This window comes from Falco naumanni, chromosome 1 (assembly GCF_017639655.2).
Source record: "Falco naumanni isolate bFalNau1 chromosome 1, bFalNau1.pat, whole genome shotgun sequence".
Classification (NCBI taxonomy): Eukaryota; Metazoa; Chordata; class Aves; order Falconiformes; family Falconidae; genus Falco; species Falco naumanni.
Genome location: NC_054054.1, coordinates 59,121,004 through 59,146,224, shown reverse-complemented (window position 1 = coordinate 59,146,224; position 25,221 = coordinate 59,121,004). Strand labels below are relative to the sequence as shown.

Genomic DNA, 25,221 nt, shown 5'->3' with positions numbered 1-25,221 from the left:
TATATTAAAAATAATCTGCAGTGTGATAACATGATCAGTTCTTTTTCTTCTAAACAGAAAAAGGGTGAGCCTTGAAGAACAGAAGTGCTTTTTGTTGTTTCCCCCCTGCTGAAGAGTAGAATTTTCAGCATTCCATTGCATTTCACTCTGTGACTTTCCCATGTATAAGAAAGTTTCATCTTGTTTATATAGCTTCTATTTAGACAGTTGTAGCAGTTGGCAAGAATAAAAACATAGCAGCCTAATGAGTTTTGGAAGTGCACGCTTTAGTAAACAAGTTCAGGGCAGCTGCTGCTTTAAAATAGCTCTAGTTTTTCGGGGGTTTCTGTCACTACCATTCAGACCCTTCATGCACAAATTCTAAAGGAGTTCTTTTCTTTAGGTTAGTTAATATCACGGTGGTTAAAAGCAGAGGCTGTAGTCATTTGTAATCACAACACTTACTGTATCTCGATAAGTGTGCAGCTTAATTATTCCTGCTTTTCATTTCATGTTGTCTGTGCATTTCATCAAGCGTATAACCTATTAATTTGTTTATTCTTTTCTCAGCAAAAAATCAACTAGAATTCTGTTGCCATATGCTGCGAGGAACAGTAGATCCAAAAGAGCAACCTACGTATGAATATGTAAAATTTATAGGAAATTTCAAGTGTTTGAATAACGGTAAGTAATTTCAGTAATGTTAGCGTGGAACACCTAGGCAGCTTCAGAACTAAACAGGCTTGGGACCATTGTGCAAACCTTAATGATGAACTAAAATCAGTCTTTCAAAAGAAGATTTTGAAGCAGAGTTATATCACTTCTTCATTGGTTTAGTGAAAAAAAAGAAAAGCTGCCTATCAGGTGTTGCAGGTCTGTGTGTTTGAATGTGAAATGTAGTAATTATGGTTAATGCTTTCAATTAAAGAAAACTAGTATCTTGTAAAATATTTTTACAAGAATGTAAGAGAAATTTAAGCAAAGACTTTAAAGTAAAAAGCCTGGATTTAGCATATGTATTGAAGCATAATCCATACTTACTTAAGCAGGTGACCAAGTAACTTGAAGATCAGTGGTACTGAGTACCTGCAGTTCTCATTATGCAGTGAGCTGGGAAGTAAAATGTAGTTTTCCCCCCTTTCAATTCTGTGCTTTCACCAACAGGAGTTACCACTCAGATAAGTGGATGGGCCAGTACAGTTTTCTGCACTGAGTTCCTTCTCCCTTCCATTGAAGTTATTTTTATTAGTTATATACTCGTATTATTTCTCTGTACTACGTCTCCAATCTGTTTGGCCAGCCTGTGAAGCCTGTTTACTTGAGAGGCATTTGGTCAGCCAGACAAACGGCTTGTGCGACGTGGTCAGTAGCATATCTTCATAAAGATCAACCCTCAAAATGTTATCAAAAACAGTATCTTGTAAATAAACCTGTAGGGGTTTTATGTGGTGTCAGTATTTTTCTCACAAAACGGGGAGAGATTGAGTCTTAGTGCCAAATACGGGTATGTAATATTATAGGAAAGAAAAGAAACAGGCCTGAAAAGGCCAAATATGGTGCTAGTCTTGGAAAGAGGAGGGTTTGGGAAACTGCAGACCTATCAATTGCATTTCAATATTGGGAAATTCTCTAGAACAAATAATTAAACTACACGTGAACTTCAGGAAGGCCAGCAAGGAACTGAATAGCAACCATTGTGGATTTTTCAGGTAGAGATAGCAGCAAATCAAGTCAGTTACCTCTGCCAAAGAGTAACACACTGTGGATAAGAGGACAAAGCACAAATAAATGACAGATTTTTTAATATGCTTTAGGCAGTTACCATAATCTGTTCTTGCAAACACGTAAGGGGTTCACATGTTAATTGAAATTGCTGGAGAGTAGCTGCAGAAACTGGTTGGAAAGGTTACCAGTGTTCATTGTCAAAATGGAGTTTTAATGAACGTCTGGATTTAAACAGTATTTTCATTAACATAGTTTGCAGTCATGAAATGATGCAAAAACACTAAAAACAAGATAAGAATTCAGCCCCAAGTTTAGAAAATAAATTATTTTTTGAGAAAAAACGCAGACAAATTGACTAAGTAATCAAATGCAAGTTACTCCATGTAGGAATAACAAACTATATGACCAGGACAAAAGGTTACAGTCAGCTAGATACCAGTCCTTTAGAAAAAGGAATTAACTGGGGAATGTAAACTGAACATGACCAAATCACCATGACCAACCACCAAGTTGTGAAATGCCAAAAGGCCCTTTTAAAGGATAGTCTGAACCATATGAAATAATCCCACTGCAATTCTTAGCACCTGTATGTCCTCATCCAGTTTTTGACACTTACTTGTTGGAAGTAAAGCAGTTGAAGGGAGTTCAGAGTAGAGCAGTGAAAGCAATCAGAAATTTAAAAATCTTAACTTACAAGGCAAGATAAATTCTGAAGACCAAAGGAGAAGGGATAAGATAAAGAGGAAGGAATTTACTTGTTCTCTTTCTGATGGAAAGAGCAAGGAGCTGTAAGTTTAAATTGCATGAAGAAACTTCAGTAGAAGTTCTCATCTGGAGTTGAACTTGAACCAGTTAGGCTTGGAAGGGCTTGACAGCAGTTGGCAGTCACCATCTCTAGAGCTTAGTAAAGATAAACTAAATTGATATCTGCTGGAAGTGAAAGGTAAGGTTAATCTGTTTTGAGGTCTAGTCCATCCTTTGCCCCCTTGTGATTCCATCCACCTCTGTGATTCGGTACGTGGAATCTGTTTGTTCTCAGCTCAGTGTCCTGATTTGTTCACATATGTATTACATAATTATGCCTTTGATAGTTGTTACTTAGTGTGTCTTCAGCTTGTGTCATTTGAATGTGATGGAAGCCTAGAAAAAAATAGTTACCTCAAAATCTAAAAGAAAAAGTTAGCAAAACCTGATAAAAAGAGAAGTTTTACAAGATATTTTTGAAGCAAGTATATTCCAGTCATTTTCAGTAGTTACCAAGAAGGATTAGAATTGCTATTATTTTCTTAGAAGTGCTCTGTCAGGTAATATCATATTAACTGTAATTTTCATTCCTTGAGAAAGTTACCTGATGGTTGTGTACCCATTACTACTCTACAGCTACTATTCCTGTGCGTATTTGTGTATATGTAGCATTTTTCTTAATGCATGTTGTTATAAACAAAGCGCATTAGATAAATATTTGGCCATTTGTCTTGTGATCTTATTGCCGTATTCCTCCACGCTTATATTGTAGTGTGTTGACCTCCTCTCCTCTATCTTCCCTCAGTTCCCAACTCAGCGCACAATGGTTTTGAAGGAACTATTCAGCGATCTCACCGACCTTCATACGAAGACAAAGTTTGCTTTGTAGCCACAGTTAGATTAGCTACACCTCAATTTATCAAGGTATTATGCACAAATGAAACCACTTTTGTATCATTTTTACATGGACTCTGAACAGGAAAGCTTCAGAGAGAATGCGCACATTTCAAATATTATTAATGAAAACCATAAAGGATTTTATTACATGAAACTGAAAGTGTTTTTTTTTCTTCACACATAGATAGGTTAAACATTATGCAAAAGGCTAAATGTTATGCACAGCATCAAATGAAGTTATGGTGAATACAATTTCTAAATAATTACATAAAATAGTAATATGCAAGAAATAAATTTAGAAGTCCATAGGAATATAAATTAGCAAGTTTAACATAAACAAAGATAGCAGTGAGATTACATGGAGAAATTAATATTTCAGTTGAAATTTGGATGTGAATTTTATGCTGATGGTCTCGCTGTACCTTGATACAGAAGCAGATCTGGTAGGGCTTAATGAAAGCTTGCGTTACTTGTCAGTAACAGAGAGTTGGTTTTGAGGTAACAGAACTCTTTTTGTTTTGTTTCAGTGCTGTTATTCAGTAACTTGGTCGTTTAAAAAGAACATTTTGCTTACCTGCAACTATGCAGTGAAGGTATCTTTCCAAGTTTAGAATTGATTGTGGATGAAGTTAGTAGTTTACTAAGTATAATCCTGTTCCTCACCATAATCAGTCAAATACTCAAGATACAGTACAGGATAGTCCGTGATTGTGACTCAGATTATATGTTTTATACAAATATATGAATCAAGGTACAAGATAGTCTACTATCTAACGCTTGTTCTTGCAATTCAGTTGTAAAAAATGCCATGAAATGTATATATGGCACATTGGTAAGCTGCTGTCTGCCATGCAGAACCCTTTGACCATTTAAATTTTCTGCCCATAAGTTGAATGCACTGGTGTCTTAAGCTGAAGATCGGTGGTGGTAGCCTCTGAAGATGTGATCTATATACTTTGCACTTTGACAGCATAGTAGGGAGCCTGTGGAGAAATCAAACTTCTTCAATTCTGGCAGGCTGAATAGTAACTGGATCTCTCCAAACTGCATGCCAGAGAAAGTTTGTTGTCTATTTTTTCCTGAAGCCATGGAAATCTTTCATCTGACACTTTTCTTCCCATGTGGGTCTAAATAATGTTCTTCCTGTTATACCTACAGTTTGTAGAGATGTTACATGTGTACTTTTTGCTGCATGAAATGCTTGGGGGAATAAAGACCAACCGGGCATTATTTGCAAATATTTTTGTCTTTTAGTCTGACAGGAATATGCTATAGTAAAACTGGTTTTCCTACTTCTGGAACAGGACATTTGGAAGTTGAGGAACATCTGTTTATGATCTTTTCAGGTCTGTCAGTCTCCTGAGGGTAAAAGCATTACAGATTATATGGCCAAAGTTTCATTCCTCTACCTGAACTTCTGAGCCCCTACTGCCTAAGGAAGCTTTCATGTTACAGAGGTGTTAAGATCCTCTCAAGGGTTTCAGTTAGTGCTGTTCATCTGGGGAATCTTCTTGTGAAGAAGACCAACATGAGAGTGAAGACTTTTAATCTGAAAATTACTTGCTTATACTCTTTGGATACCTTCTGTTATTATTGAGGCTAGCATTGAATAGACTACAGCAAATAAGTGTAACTTCAGGAGCTTCACCATCTCAGTAACTTTACTACTAAATGTGTGGTGCAGCCAGTAATGAGATGCGCATTTTAGTACTGGATTGCCTTATTTAAGGTAGAACCTGCCTGCTCATCTGCCACTTTTTGTCTTTATTTCAGATGGTATACAGTTCTGGATTTTTTTTAACCTAGAATGTAATTTCTCAAGGATATACAGTGCTTTTGCAGAAGGCCATAGTATTATTGAGAATAATCTCAGAAAGTTCACATTTTTGTTTTCTGCATATGACCCCACCACTTTTGTGACAAAATACGCCACAGATTTTGTTTCCTCAGTGAAGGGATTTGGCTCTACACATTCTTTAAAAATTTGTCTTGCATTTTGGCTGATAGATGGTTGAATCCTATCAAGAAGGTAGGCTTAATCCAGCCAAAAGGATTCTACCAGAATAGTTTTTGTTATAAATTAAAGTCCTTTCTTTTCTAGATGCCTTGTTGAACAAGATAGCTTCTGCCCAGGAATATTTTACAGTGGAATATCTGCAAATCATTAATACAAATGTATTGAGTAATTGGATGCTAACCTGCTGCCAGCTCCTCTTTAACAATCATGTTTTTACTGTGATTTTACTCCCTGCACTTACCTTATTTTTACTTTTGTTCTGAATCTTAGGAAAGTAGATGAACTTTAGGGTTTAGGGGTAGTTTCAGTTTTGAAGGTTAAGTCTTATGAACTGGAAGGCACACCAAGAATCATAAATTTGTGCGCAGGATGATTTTGTTCATTACCTTCATCATATAACTCACTTTCTAGTCACTGCCTTTAGATTTTACATGATGAAGGTGAGGAAAAAATATTGCCTAGGTATGTTCAATTTTTTCTTTCATAGAAAGAAAACTTAGAAATATCTATTTAAAGAACTGCAAAATATGCACTTAAACTCTCTGTGTTGTAATGTGGAAGAATGTAAAGGAAGGTGGTCTCTTTGTAGGAACAACAGTTAGTCTACTGTATTTTTCTGTAGGACTATTTTAGTTACAGATGTTTGCAGGGCAGCAGGGTGCTTGTCTGTCCACATCTGTCATGAATATTATGTCAGTGCAGCAGCAGCTTCCATAGTGTGGTCTTCAGGAAACTGTTGTGGTATCTGATCATCAATAGATTCTACTGCGTTCCTGGCAATGGGAATACCGTTGCAAGTTCCTACAAGTATGACACAGTGTGCAGGTGTTCAAAAAAGAAGGATTTACTGATCTCTAATTTTATTATAATTCTTTGATGGGTGTATGCATGCATGCATGCATTCTATCATCCATCTTTCTTTTTTTAAGGCAGTACTAGAGGAGTTTGCAAAAGAACTGATTGCCTTGGGGTACTTGGCTCTCGGCATCAGGCACAGTACTTGGGGCATCTTTACCTGTCTGGAAGGGGATGATCGAAATTGACTGACATGCACTGATTGCACGTGTCTGAGCAGAATACATTTAAAACGATGTACAGAATATCTCGAGGATTTGTTGTAATAGTGGAGATGCAATCATTCTTGTACTTTTCACAAGTTCTAAACATAAGAATAGGGTGTTCTTTGTAGTATGTCTGTGCCTTCAAGCCAAAGTGATTCAGATTACTCTGTATTTACAAAAAGGTAGAATCATATTCCTAAACTCAAAATAACATGACCATCTTGCTAATTTTGGGTTTTACACATTATAAGCATAAATTGTAATCAGAGTGTCTGGTGGGAGTGTTTCATGTCATCTTTTGCTTGTTAGAAGTTAAAAGCTTAAGTGCAGGAACTATGGATTTCTGCTTGTACTGCTGTGGTTGTAGATACTGAGTTTGAGTTTCATCTCACGCCAGGGTGGTTCCATTTAAATCAACTTAATGTCAACCTCGCACAGCTGAGATTAGATTCTACCTCATACTATGCATCTAAACAAGCAAAACCAATGAAGCTGTCTAAAAATAATATTATAACTGTTGTAGACTTACCTACTAACTTTAGGCAAGTCTGAATTTCGAAAGAGTTTATGAATTAGAATAGAGCAGTTTTGAGAGAGTGTTGGTTTTTGTGTGTTTTTTTTTTTCTTTTTAGGAAATGTGCACTGTTGAAGAACCCAATGAAGAGTTCACATCTAGACATAGCTTAGAATGGAAGTTCCTATTCTTGGATCACAGGTGCAATTCCTTCTATGTATAGCAGTAATAGTAGCTGAATCACAGTGGTGGCTATAGTATTTAGAGTTCGCTAATCAGCATTAACTACTCATAGCTTGTGTTGGGTTAATTTTTATTTTTTTTCAGAGCACATGCTGTAATCAAGAAAACTTAAATAATGAAATAATTTTGTTTGGCTTTTTTGTGTGAAAATAAAATGACATTAATTTTTGTATTAATTAGGGCACCTCCAATAATAGGTTATCTTCCATTTGAAGTTTTGGGAACATCAGGCTATGATTACTATCACGTGGATGATCTAGATAATCTGGCAAAATGTCACGAACATTGTGAGTACGACTAAGTTGCTAAAACAAACAAGTTTGTTTTATAGATGTTTGGTGTAAAGTTTGTTAAATTGTACAACTGTCATAGAGAAATTTTGTGATATATTTGAGTGAAGCATCTTTACTCCTGTTTGACATTATTGCACTGCTGATCTTCATCTTTTTTCTTTTGATAACAGAACTACAAAAACATTTAACTTTATCTTATTATTTGGAGTTTTCATGGTGGTAAATTGGAGTGCACAGCACTATGACAAATACTTCTTCAGTTCTTCCATTAGCATTTAAAAGGCTCTGTGATGTTTAATACATGCAAAAGTTGTTTGAACATTTAATAGAATAAGTTTTCTGTTTAGCTATGTTTTTCTTTATAAAGCTGTATTTAAGTTTTTTGCACGTAAATTTTTCAGAATATGTTAAAAACTCCCACAAAAACGGAAGTTTGAATTCTGCAGTTCTCTGAAAAATGCAGTGTAAATTTTTTTTTGTAGGAAGCTACAGTTTAAAATCTGTTCTTTATCATTGTCATAATACTGGATTTAGACATGGTTTGGGACCATATGAAGCTGGGAAATAATGTTTATTATGCAATTGCAATATTTACAGCCTGGAAAGACAGTAAACTTTATTCTTTACTTCTATAGTAATGCAATATGGGAAAGGGAAGTCATGTTACTACAGATTCCTTACAAAGGGACAACAATGGATTTGGCTGCAAACACATTACTATATCACGTATCACCAGTGGAATTCCAGGCCAGAGTTTATTGTCTGTACGCACACTGTTGTAAGGTAAGTTATTTTTAAAAAATCTGTATTAGAGAGATTCTAATGTCATGGGAGCTCTATTGTTAGTCTTTTTGGAGGTAGAGGAATCATAGCAGTTTAAAGAATCATTGAAACACTTCCTGAGATACTTTGTAAGCAAGGTAGCTCTGAGGAGTTTGGTTTTTGAGGTATGTTTTTTAAATCATTCAAGATAATAGTCAATTTTTGGTTTGTCTTCTAGTTATGCGGAAGTTAGAGCAGAAAGACGACGAGAACTTGGTATTGAGGAGTCTCTTCCAGAGATTACAGCAGATAAAGTGAGTGGCTGATAGAATTTATTTTACTTATTCTCTCATACTAAAAATAATGTGTAAGCAAATACATAGCCGCAAGAAGTGTTTTGTCCTGTTATAGATAAAGTAATTATTTTGATCTCTAAATAATATGACTATTCAAAATGATCAAAGCAGTCTAGGAAGGGTGTTTGTTAACTATGTTCTGCCCTGAACACTCACTCTCCTCTTTTCAGGGCTTCATGTGCATGTAGTTACAGCATGGCAGCACCCAGCAGTCCTTATTAAGATCTGATTCCTGCAGAGTTTGATTCATTAATAAATGTTCTTCCTTACTGGAAGCACCTATAATCTGAAATACCAAGGTCAACTCACAAAGATGGCTTAAAGGAATTCACAAGAGGAAAGCAGGAGCTGTTGCATTGTCTGACTGTCCCACTTCTTAGAAGTATACAAAATTCGTTTTGACTTAATATCCTTGGAAGCCCAGTGAGTCATAGATAAGCCAGTTTATGCAGATGCTTTGTCACATTTTCCCCTGGCAGTTCAGAAATGTTCTCCCTTGGCAGTTCAGCAAGTTTCATCTGTCAGTGCTCCTTCTAGTGGAATTAACTCATCCTTTTTCAAAAGAATAAGCAGTTGACTTATTACACTGGTGTTCAGACTGAACTGAGTTGCTCGAGAAGGAGGTCAGCTCAGTAGTCAGTTTATGGTGTGTGTCTCCATGCATTTTCGTTTCTAAGCTTACATGGCTTTGGTTTGGTTTCTTTTCTAACGATAAAAGCCACAAATGGAAACTAAGCTTACAGGTATCAAACAGGCCGCTACTTCTGCACAGTCACCTGTGTAAGTGGGTTGATTAGACACAGCATGTTCTTAGGTGTTTGCTAACAGAAATGTACTTTGTGTGCTGAATCAGATAATTATTGTTTGTATGTGTCTCTTCAGAGTCAGGACTCTGGGTCTGACAATCACATAAACACAGTGAGTCTCAAAGAAGCACTGGAAAGATTTGATACCAGCCCCACACCTTCTGCTTCCTCCAGGAGTTCAAGAAAATCTTCACATACTGCTGTATCAGATCATTCATGTAAGCACCAACTGTTGAAATTATAATTGCCTTCCTAGTGAAGGCTTTCTCTGCTTACTTCAATCAAATGCACAACTAGCAGTTATTCATCATTTTATGAAGAGTGTGCAAATGAAAAAGTCCTTTTTGATGGTTCAGAGATCTGCTGACCTCTCAGATTTTCAGAGGTTGTGTAGTGACTTCTAAAAGTTCAATAGCAGACCCTAGAACACTCCATTTCAGTCCATCAGATTCCATTATTGTTGGATAGTCAGGGTAAAAAAAGAGTCCAAGCCTTAAGCTTTTTTTTATTAATGCAAAGTTTCCTGTGATTTGATTATTGCATTGCAGAATTGAGATTACTATTAATATGTATCTTTCTGTTGTAACTCTGAACATTGTCAGCAACACCAACTAAAATGACGGTGGACACTAGCACTCCTCCAAGGCAAAGCTTACCGGGTCATGAAAAGACTGCACAAAGAAGATCATCTCTGAGTAGCCAGGTAACTCGTCAGAGAAAAATTTTGTATTTAATGAGTGTAATTCACCTTTAAAAGGTATTATTAAATCCATATAGTCTTTGTTCCATTTCTTCTGAAAACACATAATTTAGACTCTTAACAGTTTCACTTGGAATACATGATTATCAGAACTGTATCATCAATATGCAACTTCGTTATACTACATTTTATGGAAATACAATAATTAAGCATAGAAGGTTTTTTTGACGTTAAAGTTTGCAAGATTTTGTATGAATCTTACCACTCACACAGAACTTCTTTCTGTGATTCTGCATTTTGAAGATAGATAGATAGATATGTATATAAGCAATTACATACATCTATATATCTATACAATTGCCAACATGATGCTGTCTGTGTCCCTATAGAGAATTCATATAAACTCAGGGCTCTAAGAATATTAGTGAATACTTCCATATAGTTTCTGAAATCTTAGTTACAGGAGAAAATGTCATGTTTCATGTACTTGGTGCCCATGTTCCAAGCGAACTAATACATTCGTTTCAGAAATAGTACGTTATTACAATATGTATTTTAAAAAAATATTAGTTTAAGAATAAATCAAAGGTGTCAACTTCCAAACTTGTTAAAAAGGCTTTTCCTTTACTATAAATAATACTTCTAAACCAGCTGTAATTTCTGATTTTCCTGTTTTATACCTATTGTTTTCATATAGTTTTAGCAGTGGAAAAATTACATATATATATATAATGTATATAATCAATTACTCTTATGTTCTTAATTCTCTAATATTTGAGGTAAGATATTTCAGGAAACATTTACTTGGTTTTATAATATGTTCAGATGATGCTGTTTCAGAATTGACACTTAATGTAAAGAAATATTTCATGTCAAGTATGAAGTTCATTCTCTTCCAGTTATGGAACAATTTTTTAAATCCTAGTCTTTAAGCTCCCAGTCTCTTGGACAACCAGTAGCACAGCCAGCGATGTCTCAGCCTGCAACTTTACAGCTCCAGTCGGGCATGTCCCAGGTATGGTTTAAGTTGGTTTATTGTTTATTAAGTCTTGTGCTTATGGAGAACAGCATTCTTTCAGAGAAACTGGCTGCTAATGACTTGGACAGGTGTCCTTTTCCAGGTAAAAAATGTGCTGGATGGCTGAGCCCAGAGACTGATGGTGAATAGAGTTAAATCCAGCTGGAGGCTGGTCACAAGTGGTGTTCCCCAGGGCTCAGTACTGGGGCCAGCTCAGTTTAACATCTGTATCAATGATCTGGATGAGGGGATCAAGTGCACCGAGTGTTGATCTGCTGGAGGGCAGGAGGGCTCTGCAGAGGGATCAGGACAGGCTGGACCGATGGGCCAAGGCCAGTGTATGAGGTTCAGCAAGGTTCAGTGCCAGGTCCTGCTCTTCGGTCACACCAACCCCGTGCAGCACTACAGGCTTGGGGAAGAGCGACTTGAAAGCTGCCTGGAGGAAAAGGCCCTGGGGGTGCTGGCTGACAGCCGGCTGAACGTGAGCCAGCCGTGTGCCCAGGTGGCCAAGAAGGCCAACAGCATCCTGGCTTGTACCACAAATGGTGTGGCCAGCAGGACAAGGGCAGTGATCGTCCCCCTGTGCTCAGCCCTGGTGAGGCCGCACCTCGAACACTGTGTTCGGTTTTGGGGCCCTTATGACAAGACAGACACTGAGGTGCTGGAGTGTGTCCAGAGAAGGGCAACGGAGCTGGTGAAGGGTCTGGAGCACAAGTCCTATGAGGAGCAGCTGAGGGAACTGGGGGTGTTCAGCCTGGAGAGGAGGAGGCCTGAGGGGAGACATTATGGCTCTCTACAACTGCCTGGTTGTACAACTGGGTTGTACTGAGGTGGTTGTTGGTCTCTTCTCCCAAGTAACAAGTGATGGGACAAGAGCAAATGGCCTCAAGTTGCACCAGGGGAGGTTTAGATTGGATATTAGGAAAAACTTCACTGAAAGGATTGTCAAGCATCAGAACAGGCTGTCCAGGGAAGTAGTTGAGTCACCATCCCTGGGGGTGTTTGAAAGATGTGTAGATGTGATGCTTAGGGACATGGTGTAGTGACGGACTCGGCAGTCCTGGATTAACAGTTGGACTTGATGATCTTAAAGGTCTTTTTCCAACCAAAATGATTTTATTCTGTGTTCTGAATGTAAGATTAATTTCTCTTTCAGAAATTGAATTCTTTGGTGCCAGTGGCACCTTTAACATTATTCTCTTGAAGTGAGAAAATTCCCCAATTTTACACTTTTCCTTTATTTTTTTATTTTCCCATGTTTTGTGTGGATATAGTTGTAAGCTTTGGCCGTTAGAAACATAAACACAATTTAAGAGACGATATTTTAGGACATGAATTTGAAAGTCCATCAGCTATGCTGGTAACTTCCTACACACATGCCTGTAACAAAAGGCAGTTTGGTCTATGAAACACTTCTGTCAAATAAGAAAAGTGGTATCAGGCCCAACCAAATATCTATGTCCTATATACAGGATAATAAGTATCAAAAGATTATATTGACTTGTGACCCATAGCAGATGTCTGGGGAAGAATAGAAGTGGCAAACAGTTTATCTGTGAGCACAGCCCCCAGTAGTTAGTGACTGAGAATATTCCCAAGTTATTTGCATATGTTTTAGCTTTGGGTTAGTTTTTTTGGTAAACTGGTACAATTTGAATTTTTAACCTGAGAGACCTTTAACATCCACAGGACCACTTAAATTACTAAGGCTTTTTTACAGTCTTGGTGATTTGAACACTAGTGAATTTCTTTTTGGGATTTTTCTTTTTTTTAGTTCCCCAGTTCTGATGTATCAATTAACTGCGACATCAATTAAATGTGAGTTCTGTGACATTTTCACACTAATGAATTTGTCCTCAGAATATGGTTATTAGCAGTTTAAAAAGCAGTGCTTGATTTCTTTGCTGCTATGGAGGAGTGTATTTATTGCTTGTAAATAAAGTACCATTATTTCTGCTCAGCTTTTAATTATTCATTGCACTACAGCCTGTGTTTCAGTTTTCAGCTCAATTAGGAGCTATGCAGCACTTAAAGGACCAGCTAGAGCAAAGAACACGGATGATAGAGGCCAATATTCATCGGCAGCAGGAGGAGTTGCGTAAGATTCAAGAGCAGCTTCAAATTGTCCACGGTCAAGGACTCCAGGTGAGTTAGTGTAGCTCTCACAGGTTTGATCTGTAGAGGATTTAGGCATCTAAAATGAGACTTGGGCACTTAATTCCACAACGTGATCCTCCCTACCCCTGTCAGCTCCAGCTGGACCTAATGTGCCTAAAATCCATTGCATCTGCTGCTGTTCCTGAGGTGCCTGCCATTTTGCTTCTGAATGTATCTGGAAGTGCCCCAGTGTATCTTTTCGATGTTGAGCAGCTCAAGCCTAGCTTATATCCAAACCTAAATGTAAAAGGATGCAGCGCTTGTTAGTTCCTGCAAAGTTGTGCAGCCATTAGGATATTAATCCAAAATGTGCAAGATAAGCATTTGTTTCCTCTTAGCTTGTGGGTGTCAAATTCATACCTTTTGTTTCTTAAACTGTCCTAACTATCAGGCTGTGGTCCTCCTACACACCCTCCTGGTGAAGTGGTTCTACTTTGCGTGGTATACTGAAGTAGTTACTGAGCCAGAAAGACAAGAAGTCCAGAGGATGCATTACTCAGTCTAGCAGATGACTACCTGACTTCTGTATTTTAACCAGTATAGTTTTTTCTAATTTTGTCATTCCCTTCTCAGCAGCTGTCTTTGGAAAAGAATGACCCTATTGGGTTTTGCCAGTTAAAAAACCAAAACCAACCAACCAAACCCCACCTAAAACTAAAATACACCTTAAGGAAATAATCAAAATATTTTCACTGTGGATTGTGAATGAAGAGTAGAAAAAAATATTTCCTGGAAGTATTGAGTATGTTGCTTAAATCTTGTTGAAGTGTAGGAGTTTCTGGCATGTGCCATTTTCAGTGTTTTATCATGTCTAGCGGAAGCCTGCCAGCAGTAGTCTGCCTTATAGATGCCTCAAAAGGAGAGATTCACAGCTTTCTTCCCTGTGCACTGTGGAGGGACCTTATTCAGGACTGTGGAAACTAGGGAAGATATCTTAAGTGCTGCACATTTGAAATTATTACCCTGTCTTGTTCTAGTCCTGGGCCTAACTTTCTGTAAAGACTCAAATATTTTGTGCTGAATTCAATTTATTACAACCATTTTGGAAAGCTCAGTATAATCATCATGATTTCCTGATTGCCAAGGAAGGTCACATTCTTGGTGCCATGCCTGGATCTGTTCGTTCTGAGATTTTCTTCATTTGAATTTGTTTCACTGTTGGGGAACCTACAAATAGAAATGTGGTCTCAAGTATGTTTTGTCTTCTGACAGTCATAGACTACATTACAAGTTAGTGTCTAAATAGTACTTTTTCTTTTAAGAACAAATATTAAGCCTTAACGTTTAGGGCTCTAGAAATCAGGATTCTGATTTTTATCAGTTACAGTAGAGTCTCTGAATACTGACCCTACGTGGGAGTTGGGCCTTTTGCTCTTGGTGGATGTAATGCTTTTCAAACACTTGTAATAACTAAGATGAAACTTCATCTTGCATTGATTTAAAATAATTAAGCTTACTTTCTCTGAAACATCTTGAACAATTAACAGATTTTTCTTAAAAGCTAACTTGCAGATTTATGGGGTTTTTTTAAGATGTTCTTGCAGCAGTCGGCTTCAGGACTCAACTTCAGTTCTGTGCAGCTTGCTTCTGGAAGTCCTTCAAATGTTCAGCAGCTTACACCAATAAACATGCAAGGTCAAGTTGTTCAGAGTAATCAGACTCAAAGTGGGATGAACACAGGCCATATAAGTACTCCACACATGATACAACAACAGCCTTTGCAGAGTACTGCAACACAGGTAAAGTTCTCATTGACTTTGCTGGATAGAATATATGCTCAAAACCATAGCTGAAATACAATAGCTTTCCTGACGTCCCTCTCCCAAATTTTTTTTTTTAACAATATCCTTTGAGTCATATTAATTTCTTCATGTTCCCATTTGAAATGCATTTCAGTTCTTGATAATGTAATTTCAGATCTTGTTTTTATTTTAAAACTTAGACATGTGGAATAATTAACAACAAGTAGCTTTTTTGAAAGACCGGTATTAAGAAAACTTAGAGCCTGCCTTTTTTTGAATGTCTGAATTTTCTGTTGACAGAACATGTAACATGAGATTTGTACTAGGTGAGCTTGAAATCCAGTGTCCAGACAGCAAATAACTAGAAAACCATAGGAACAGGACGAGCGTATATTGGTGCTTCTGCAGTTGGCTTTTCTACTCCTCAGCAATTTCGGTCAGATGCCGTAGGGGAATGACATCTGTGATGTAATAGCCTTTTTCTTCTTTTGAGTTTATTCAGTTTCTTGCAAGTCCATGTAAACTTGAAAACCACAGTGTCTGGTACTGAGTTCTACAACTTTACTTTCTGCAAAATATGATTACGTTTGCTTTTTAAACTTGCCACCCAGCTCATATATTGGGAAACACACTGTGCAGCTATTCGCTTTTCATCTTGTCAGTCATACGTGATTTCAAAGTCCTCTGTCACATGTATCTCCATAGAAGCCTGTTCTGCGAGCTGAACACTTCTAATGGGTTTGACCATTTTGTGTATGGAGGCTTTTTAATACCTCCCATCTCTGGGGTCACCCTTCTCTGTACCTTTATCCAAATTCCGTAGGTACTTTTTGAGATTGTGAACAGACAGACTAGTGGTGGACAGTGTTACCATCTCAGCAGTAAGCTAGTTGCAGAATTTCAAGTAAGAAATGGATTGACATGGTGTGCACATTTTAGTCTTACGTCTGGCACAGAGATGCTAAAGGAGTGGGAAATAGGATCTTGGGCAAACAGTATGCAAGTAGCTGAAAAATTCGGGAAAAAAATAACCTGAACAGGGGAAGAGCTTAATTAAGAGATTTTCAGATGTCCAAGGGCCCGTCCCACCTCCAAATCCTCAGTCAGTAGGAATACATGTGTACTTTAAGTATTAATTTGTAATGGAAAACCATTGACAGTTGTGAAGTATGGGCAATGACAGTGAGGAGGACAGCTGTAATACCTGGCTATTTACGAATTACTGTCTGAGAAAATATTTTTTCTTTTCAGCATAATCAACAAAATGTACTTGGTGGCCATAATCAACAGTCTTCTCTTGCCAGTCAGTCACAGAACGCAGTCTCGGCGCCTTTGTATAACACTATGGTGATTTCTCAGCCCACAACAGGAAATGTGGTCCAGGTTCCTTCTAGTGTACCACAGAACAACAACCAGAATGCTGCAGCAGTAACCACTTTTACACAGGATAGACAAATCAGGTAAATCTTCAAGACCAGTATTCAGCAGATGACCTGCTGTGATGATGTGCTTACACAGCTACATCATACACAAAAGGAACTAACACAGTGTTAAAAAGTTATGTGATTTATCATTTTAACTATATATGGATGGAACTGTTAAACTAAACTTTGCCCAAAATAATGTTTGCAAGCTTATCAAAACTCACGTTGTTATAGCAAAGTATGAACCTGAAAAAGCTGCATTTCTCAAGAGCACGTGATGCTAGATTTATTTTTTTCCTGAAGGGACTCCAAATGTCTTTTTCTATTAACAGATTTTCTCAAGGTCAGCAACTTGTAACAAAACTTGTTACGGCCCCAGTAGCATGTGGAGCAGTAATGGTACCAAGTACTATGTTTATGGGACAGGTGGTGACAGCTTATCCCACTTTTGCTGCCCAACAGCAGCAGCCACAGACTTTGTCAATAACACAACAGCAGCAGCAGCAGCAAAGTCAGCAAGACCATCAGCAGCAGCTCACCACAGTTCAGCAACCAGCTCAGCCACAGCTGACCCAGAACCCCCAACAGTTTCTACAGGTAATGCAGCATTCTCTATAAATTTTTCTAAGCCCTGACACTCCCAGCGTTGCTAGCTTATCCTAGGGGTGCTTTATCTGAAAACAGAGCACTTGAAATGGTAACCTGCAAACAAGCCTGATGCATGTAAGTTTATTCTGTAGCCATTCTCTAAAATCTTTCAATTTAAAGGAGCAGTAGTCTTTCCTGCAGTTTTACTCTGTGCTTTGTCCTACCCTTTGTCTTCTTCCCTTTGAATTGCTGCTCTTGATTGAGCATGGGATGAAGAAACAGATGTTTCCCTTTGAAACAGCTTGTGTTTTCTTTGCATTCACATATTAGTGCAAGAAGGTATGAGAGATGATCTCAAACAGAATTGGTTGGTCTGGAAAGCAGAATGCAGCCCAGAGCAAGACTTGTCCCTGTAACATGAGGCATGAACATCTGTCTTGGCTACAGGGGAGGCCAAGCAGCAAGTAACCTTGTAAACATAGAGAGTGGAGAACCACCTTGTTTTAGTGGAGAAAGAAGAGAGATTGGATCAAAAGAGAAGGAAGGCAAAACCCAAGGAGTTTAGAAATAGAAAATCTCAACAAGAAAAGAGAACCAGAAGGTAGAAAGAATTGATGGGGAAATAGCTTGCCATTTGTTGATTCCATTTAATCGCTGCCACGTAGCTCACCCAGCAGGTGATGTTGGTGAGGGAGTGGTAGCTGGAACACTAGAGAGAAAGTGCCTCCAAGAAGACATGGATAAAAAAAACTTAATTTGGTCTCTGATGTTGCCTTATCCAAAGAAAGATAAAGTCCATGTAACAATCACGATGTACTTTGTGCACAATCTTAACATTCTTTGCTCTGGGCATGTCAATGTATTTATTTTTTAAGAGTATACATAATTAAAAAATCCTTATTTTGCAAGTATTTCTTACTATGTGTAGTGTCCCATTTGCACTAAATTTGGGATCCTGTGCATAGGTGGAACATACACAAATACAGTAAGTAATCGGAAGCTTAACCTACGTTTCTATGCACAAGGAATGGTCATAGTTCTATTTAGGGCTGCGTAAAATTTTCTTTCACTAGGTCATTGACAAAATATTTACTTGTTGAAGAAAGTCTTTCATGGGAAAATAACAGTTTCGGTCGTATGTCAGGCAAAGGCTTTTCAGCTGCAAGTTGACTCAAACCAGAGCACAGATTTGAATGTACTCTCTTGACAAGTCAGATAAATGCTTAGCAGGCTGGTTGTGTCCATGTCTCTGTTTCTATATTTCAAAGTTGTTACAGTTTTGACTTCATTCTCACAAAGCAGATTTGTGAAAAATGAAGATCTCCAAAGGTCTGTTTTGGTCTAGGCAAAAGTTTAGTATTTTTAATACAAACTGTTAAAAGTGCTAGAATTTGAAGTGAAGCCAGTGCTTTTTAAAAAGGGAGAAAAGTGCTTTTCCTTCCTCTGCTCACTGGTGCTTCTGACAGTCCGATTCAGCAGGTGCGGCCGTCGATGTAACTTACTTTCTGCTGCAGAACACGTTTAAGGATTGAGACGTTCAAGTGCATTTGTACCCATCCTTCTGTTGCTTTCCTTTAGTAACGATCATCCTTTGGTTGTAAGAAGTTAAAAATAATTACTATTTCCAATAGTAATAAATCTTCAAAGGGGATGTTCGGGTCTGCAAATGCAGCGGTTTCTTTGACTGTTCATTTGGGCTGTGGAGGATAAATGGGATCTGTGCCAAGTCATGCACCGTTCTTTCATTTGACTGCGATGACAGCCACCTGCACTTGTTCAAATAGATTCCTTAAGCCCTGTTGTGCTCTTACGGTTTGATATGGAGACAAATTGCCATATGTTCCTACCCATTGTCACGGGAAATTATGAAGCCCAGTTACAGCTGCTTTAATGATTGGTCAGATGCTCTAATTAACTTTATTAGTATGAACTAATCTTTGCATTGTTTGCTCTGCTTAAATGACCAAATCAGACGTTTATTTTGGTTGAACCCTTATGAAAAGTTAAAAAGCAGCTAGGCCTGTGTTTCTCAGCACAGCAGGAAAAATAAACTTGTTCTGTTACCATGTTTTAGACATCCAGGTTACTTCATGGAAATCAGTCAGCGCAGCTTATCCTCTCTGCTGCTTTCCCACTACAACAAAGCACTTTCACTCAGTCCCACCACCAGCAGCATCAGTCTCAGCAGCAGCAGCAGCAGCAGCAGCTTCCGCGGCACAGAACTGACAAGATGACTGATCCTTCCAAAGGTCAGCCACAATAGCGGGGGGGTCTGCCTCTTTTTGAAGAGAACTACCAGGAAGGGGCTGCTCCACAAACAGTTGCACTGAGGCTACAGAAGTAGCAGTACAAAGGCTTTCCAGCACACAAGGCTGAGATCTACTTCTAACTTCTGGAATCTGTTAAGCCACAAGATGATGATGGGGACATGGCCAACTTTGATAGTTGCCCCGGTTTCTGTGTTCTAAAGGATTTGCTGCCATGTGTTAATTTGTCCAGGTGAAATCTCAAAATGTGACTGAAATGAGAGAGATGCTGAAAATATTGGTATTTTTATCAGTCCTGTACATTTTTAAAGTATTAAAATGGACATGGAGCAATTGTTTGAATTAGCAGAAAAAAATGCCACAATATAGTCCAAAAACCATCTAATTTTTTTTCAGATGATTATGGGACAGTAAATATTTTGAAAATGTTGTGTGAAATCCAGTTCTCTGTTGTACAGATGATGTAAAATATTGTGTATATGTCTGCATAAAAGGAGAAAGAGCATAATATTTTATATGATGCATGAAAATGTAATCTGTTATTTGTAGGTTTGAATATGTTTCCCTAAATTCTCACGCCATACTCAGACTAATGTTTTCCTCTGTTCTACCCTATTGTTTACAACATGATGCATCATTATTTTCACCCTTAATGTGGGCACAAGTCTCTTGTTTGTGCTTTGTCTGTGATGTCAGGGTTTGTTCGATGAGGTATAGTGTGTTGGTTAGTTGACTTCTCGAGGTTAAATTATTGATGAAGCTGTTTGAACTGGTGATCATGCATCAGGGTTCAGGACATTCAGATTCATTAATATCATCCATCATTTCATAATTAATTCATTGTTTTATTTGAAAATAATAGGAATTTGCACTGCTTTCTTGTGGATGGTTTGGAATTTTATTCCCCAAAGCTATCTTTTGATATAGTTCATAGTTGGAAATATTTATGTAAAAGGTTTAAAAAAAAATGACAGTAATTTTCAAGAATGTTTCAGTTATAGGAGTAATTTGCACAAAAATATTTACATTTAATAACCTTTTGGGCACTTTTTAACCACTTTCTCTGTGGTGAGAATTGTAACTTGTTAAAATATGTTGGAATCTTTTTATTCTCCTTCAAAAATTAGTCAGAACTAATTCAGGGTCATTTTAACAACAACAACAGAACCCATAGTGCCTTGATTTTAATTCAGGTGATAATGTTGAACATCTTGAATTACAATGTCTTGAATCTGTAACCATTTTCAATTTTTGAAGTCTTAGTACATTGTCAGCCAAACTTGTGTATCTATCTACTTCATAGGTATTTCTGTACTGTGTTGATTTTAATAATGGTCTGAGTTGATAACCATGAACATTTTTGACTGGTACTCCCCCTCAAACACTAGCCAAAACCAGAGGAGACTCTGAAATCTCAGACCTTGAAGGCAATACTCCTAAAAGATCAAAAAAATCTAAAAGTAAAGAACTCTTTTTGCAGGAGGAGGAATAGTAAGCTGATTTTTTTGTTGTTGTTGTTTTTGTGGGGGTTTTCTAATAATTTTTGTAGCATTTAAAGCGTGTTTTGGGGGAGATCATGATTGCATTTAACACTACCAGGCTATTGATTTAAGCGATATCACTGAACTAAGACTTCAGAAGGCAACTTCACTTTATAAAGAAAATAAAAAGTTCCAACAGATATGATGTGCTATTTTAAGTAAATGTTCAGTAGGTTTTTATGGTACTAGTTCGTGGAAACCAGAACTTCACAGGAAAATTAATAAATGCTGATAGATCTGATAATTTAAAACAGTAAAAGCAGTTAAAATTAGTACTAGGGAGAGAAAGCTGGATTAATCTTGAATTCTGAGGAAGAGTTGAATGAATGTAACCAAATGGTGATGGACTGTTTTGTACTATGAAACAGTTTGATTGTATTACTGGATGAACCAAACCTGCAGGAAGGTAATACCAGTTTAGCCAAGCGTTTGACACGGTTCTGTTTTGAGGCTGGCCTTTGCCTCGGCACATGTCCCGCCATTAGATCTTTGTTATTCCCCAGTTACAAAGCGAGTTTGGCGCCAGAAAGCACAGTGGTGAACAAGGAAGGAGAGCGTGCAAAACATAGTACCAAAGAGAATCAGATTGCTTTCTGCTCCAAGAAGCCTCTTGCAACCTGGAGCAAGGAACAGATGCCAATACCAAACATAGCAAGGAACGCTTCCCTTTCTTTAAAGGGATTTCTGGCATTCTCTGGGCTAGAATAATTGTCAGAAACCTGTTTCTGTAAAGTTCTGTCTAGAGAAATCCTGCCTTGCTCCACTGTCCCTACCATGCCATTCCACCTGTTTCTGAATTAAGCTGCGTTGACTGGAGGTCTGTGCTATCAGTGCTTTTGCTTAATGGAAAATAGGTTAAAACAAATTTTTAACCTATTACAATAATAATATAGCACTAAAAAAGAAAACTGGGAGAGCTTTAATAGTGTTGTTAGAACTATTGAATAGTGGTAAAATAGGTTTATTAAACTATTCTACTGAGAATTACAAAAGAATAGAGATACCAGCCAGATGGTTCATGAGGCAGCTTTTTTTATAAAGCTTCGTTTAAACTTCTCTTCCCCTTTCCCCCTTCCCAAATGCTCTGGTGCGCTGCTATAGGTCTGTCGGTAAAAAAGGCTAACCCAGGTGAGAGAGAAATTAGATGATGACAATAGCAATGGCTACTGAAAGAGAACTATAGAGATGTATGCTTTGATCAAGAAGCTTTTTGTAACTAACCTCAGAGGGAGGTCATTCGATTACAGAACTACCAGCTAGTAGAAAAAGTATAAAGATGGAAAAATTTAAAAAAAACTGGAAAAACATAGCACACATTTGAAAAGTTCCTGCTGCGAATCAGGCAGACTTTTTACAAAAGCGAGTCTCGGTCCAGATTCTGTGCAAGTATGCAGATGCTTTGTTTCACAGCTAGTGACTAAAAAGCGTATATTTAAAGGGTCTGCAGCTTCCCCTGCTGCTGAATCAGTTGCTGAACTGTCTTTGATTTTTAGTGGGAAGAGGACCAGGCTATCGCCTCTTTCTTAATCAGCCTTTTGCTTCTGCCCGACTCATTTACTACAGTCATAGACCTACTTGCAACATCCTAATACATAGCACGGTAACAGATGCTGTGATGCTGCAGGTTCTGGAGGATAAACGTTACGGAATGGCTCTGACAGAAGGGAAGGAGTCTGTTAAGGAGAGGACTGCGTTATGAAGAAATGGGCTGGTGATGGGCAATACAGTGAAAGAGATGGCATAGTTGCATGGAGTTTGGGAAACAGACATGGTTTGCCTGCGATGGGTGAGGGTTTGAAGAAAAGCTTCTAGGATAACTTCAGAGAAAAAGAATATAGCTATTTTTATATTATATTTAATATATATTATATTTGTATATAAATATGAAAGGATTCTAGTAGGAGCTCTCCATATGCCTTCCATTTCATCTAGAAGGTTTACCTTCTGCACTACGGTTCCAGTGTGTCACCACCTTCTGTGGGCATCTTGCCTGCTGCCAAACACCAAAATTAGTAACCCAGTATCCTTACAAGAGGTAGGTTTCATTTCAGCTTTATGTAAAAATGAATAAAATAAAGCTATATCAGGCAGTTTTTCACAGGAAGAGAAATCCTCTTTTAAGATTCAAATAGCACTTTCTCTTTTTTTTTTTTTTTTGAGTAATAACAAGCACTTTACTGAAAAGACTATTTGAAAAACAGATTATTTCTTTAGTCAGTGAAACTGTTAAAAAGTGGGAGGGTGTCAAGGGATAACATGATGCATAAAACTGTCAAGAGAGACATTTCTGGAAAATGTTTCTTTAATATGGTGATCCTTTGAGGCTCAAAGTGCAAGATTAAAAAGGCTTCTAAAACCAGTTGGCTTTGTGTTTTATATGGCCAGGGGAAGGGATTAATGATGATAGCTTCCTTGGAAGGAGACTTTTTAGGTTGCACAGTTGCCTATGAGAGAGAATCATCTGGAGGCTCAGTTGCCTGCTCAGTAATTCTAAGTGTTCCTTAGGATTATCATCTGTGTGAAAATGTTCTGAAGGTTTAAAGATGTGGCCTTTTTCAACTGTTGAAATCGATTGAAGAACCATTTATATTTTCAGAGATTTAACCCAGGTATTGTTAATATGAGTGTTTTAGATGTGGCATCAGGAGATGTCAAACATGTCAGATTCGTAAGTTTTCTCTATTTGAAATCGTTACTAAAATTAGATGTACAGTCAGAGGGCTGGAAAATGGTTATTTTGATTAAAAGGGAAAAAGAGACTAGTTTTAATAATTAACCTTTTATTTTTTTACTTATCCCTGGTGGAAAAGGTTGAAGAGAATGAAGTGAATTTGGATTAAAAAAGACGTATTTAAACAAATTATAGTAGATGAGACAACTGTGAGAGAACATTTGAGATTGTCTTGGTTGTTCACGAGACTGGATAGTTGCTTTTTCACTATCATGATTTTTAACACTACATTCCTTGTCTTCTTTTTTTTTTTTTTTTTTCAACAGGTGATTTTAAGCTCTGCTATGCTTCATGCTGCTATGTCATCTGCATGAATTTTGTCCAGTGTGATATGCTATATTCAAAGAAATTGAACCTAAATAAACAGGAGGGAGGGGGGAAAAACCACAAAACACTGTGTCTGAACAAAATACTGTATGGCCTAATATAGAGACCCCAGCTAAGACTGAGAGATGCTGCATTAATAGACAATCAAAGGGTAATTATTTTTGAAACACTTTCAGGAATGGTCTTAAAGATGTTACTGCTTTGAAAGCAGTTGGCGAGTTGTCTTTTTTTAATGAGAATGGTAAAAATTATTTATTTTCAAATATATCAGATTGAATTTTGAGTTTTTAAGCAGTGTTGATTTCACAGTGTCTTGGGTTTCAATTTTGTTTTGTATTTTTTTTAACTGGCGTTAGATTTGTATACATAAAAGAAAACAGAAAAACCCTAGTGCCGCTCATATTGACGTCAGGAAATGTAGATACAGTTCCCTGGTGTTCATGTGACCATTACTAACTGTCAATTTTTTAACTGAATAAATGTAACTCATTTAAAATTTTGCTTTTTGTAGCTTCTAAGGTTCTAGAAGGTTTTTTTCTGAGTTGCTTGATGTCAGTTTCATCCCAAGTTTCACAGTGAAGCGCTCTTACCCTTCCCAGGACTGTAACGAAGGCACTCTCTCTCCCCCACCCACAGAACCGACTTGTGAGAAGTTGCTCGATGTTGATTTTATCTTCTCTCCCCTACCCAAACAAATGACTTGTAAGATTTCAGTAAAAACGCATAATGTATTTTTTTTTGTCTTCTCTCTGTATCGCTATAAATCGATGCCCCACTCTAAGGGCTAGAGATCTCTGATTTGTGTATTTACATGACTGCCTTGGAATTTACTCACGCAGCACTTGTTTGAATGGGCACAACTTAAAACTACTTTTTTACCTTCACGTGTGCAGTCCCTGTTCTTGCCAAACAACGGAGCAGCACTGCAGTGATCGGGTGTGCACGGACGGGAGGGCTTATCAAGCCTCGCCCTTCTCTCAGTTTCTGGCATGGGCAAAATACCCTCCTCTGATTCTTTCGCCTCCCCTCCCCAGGTATTTCGTCTGTGGGTGAGCTGTCAAAGAACACCATTTATAAAGGAGTAGAGATGTTCTGAAATGTCAGCTCTGCCACTGAAAAAGGAAGCAGAGACTTGCATTTAGTTGAGCACAACTCCTGTAGAGCACGCAGCCCTGGCTTTGAAGAGCTGTGTGGTAACAGGTAACCTATCAGGGTGGTCTAACCCTTTCTCCCTTTTGCACTAACCAAAGCGTAAACATTAATGACTTAGAAGTAAATGTTCAAGGGAGGGAGGGGAGGAAATCCCATACTTGAAGCTGAATGCCTGGA

At 37.8% G+C, this 25,221-nt stretch overlaps 1 protein-coding gene across 7 annotated transcripts in view; it reads left to right on the top strand.

Annotated features, from left to right (window-relative positions):
* The window catches only part of CLOCK (clock circadian regulator), a 67,800-nt gene extending 43,110 nt beyond the window's left edge, over positions 1-24,690 (top strand). For 6 of the 7 annotated variants that reach the window (XM_040595832.1, XM_040595826.1, XM_040595841.1 and 3 more), the window contains 14 exons: positions 550-663; positions 3,254-3,372; positions 7,056-7,138; positions 7,361-7,467; positions 8,109-8,256; positions 8,474-8,549; positions 9,474-9,615; positions 10,000-10,100; positions 11,023-11,112; positions 13,102-13,260; positions 14,805-15,011; positions 16,266-16,474; positions 16,771-17,035; positions 19,101-24,690. In XM_040595832.1, coding sequence (XP_040451766.1) covers positions 550-663; positions 3,254-3,372; positions 7,056-7,138; positions 7,361-7,467; positions 8,109-8,256; positions 8,474-8,549; positions 9,474-9,615; positions 10,000-10,100; positions 11,023-11,112; positions 13,102-13,260; positions 14,805-15,011; positions 16,266-16,474; positions 16,771-17,035; positions 19,101-19,289 — 2,009 coding nt within the window. In that variant the 3' untranslated portion in view covers positions 19,290-24,690. The remainder of the gene's footprint in view (positions 1-549; positions 664-3,253; positions 3,373-7,055; positions 7,139-7,360; positions 7,468-8,108; positions 8,257-8,473; positions 8,550-9,473; positions 9,616-9,999; positions 10,101-11,022; positions 11,113-13,101; positions 13,261-14,804; positions 15,012-16,265; positions 16,475-16,770; positions 17,036-19,100) is intronic. The other variant, XM_040595858.1, reaches the window with a different exon arrangement.
* Positions 24,691-25,221: the final 531 nt, after the last annotated feature.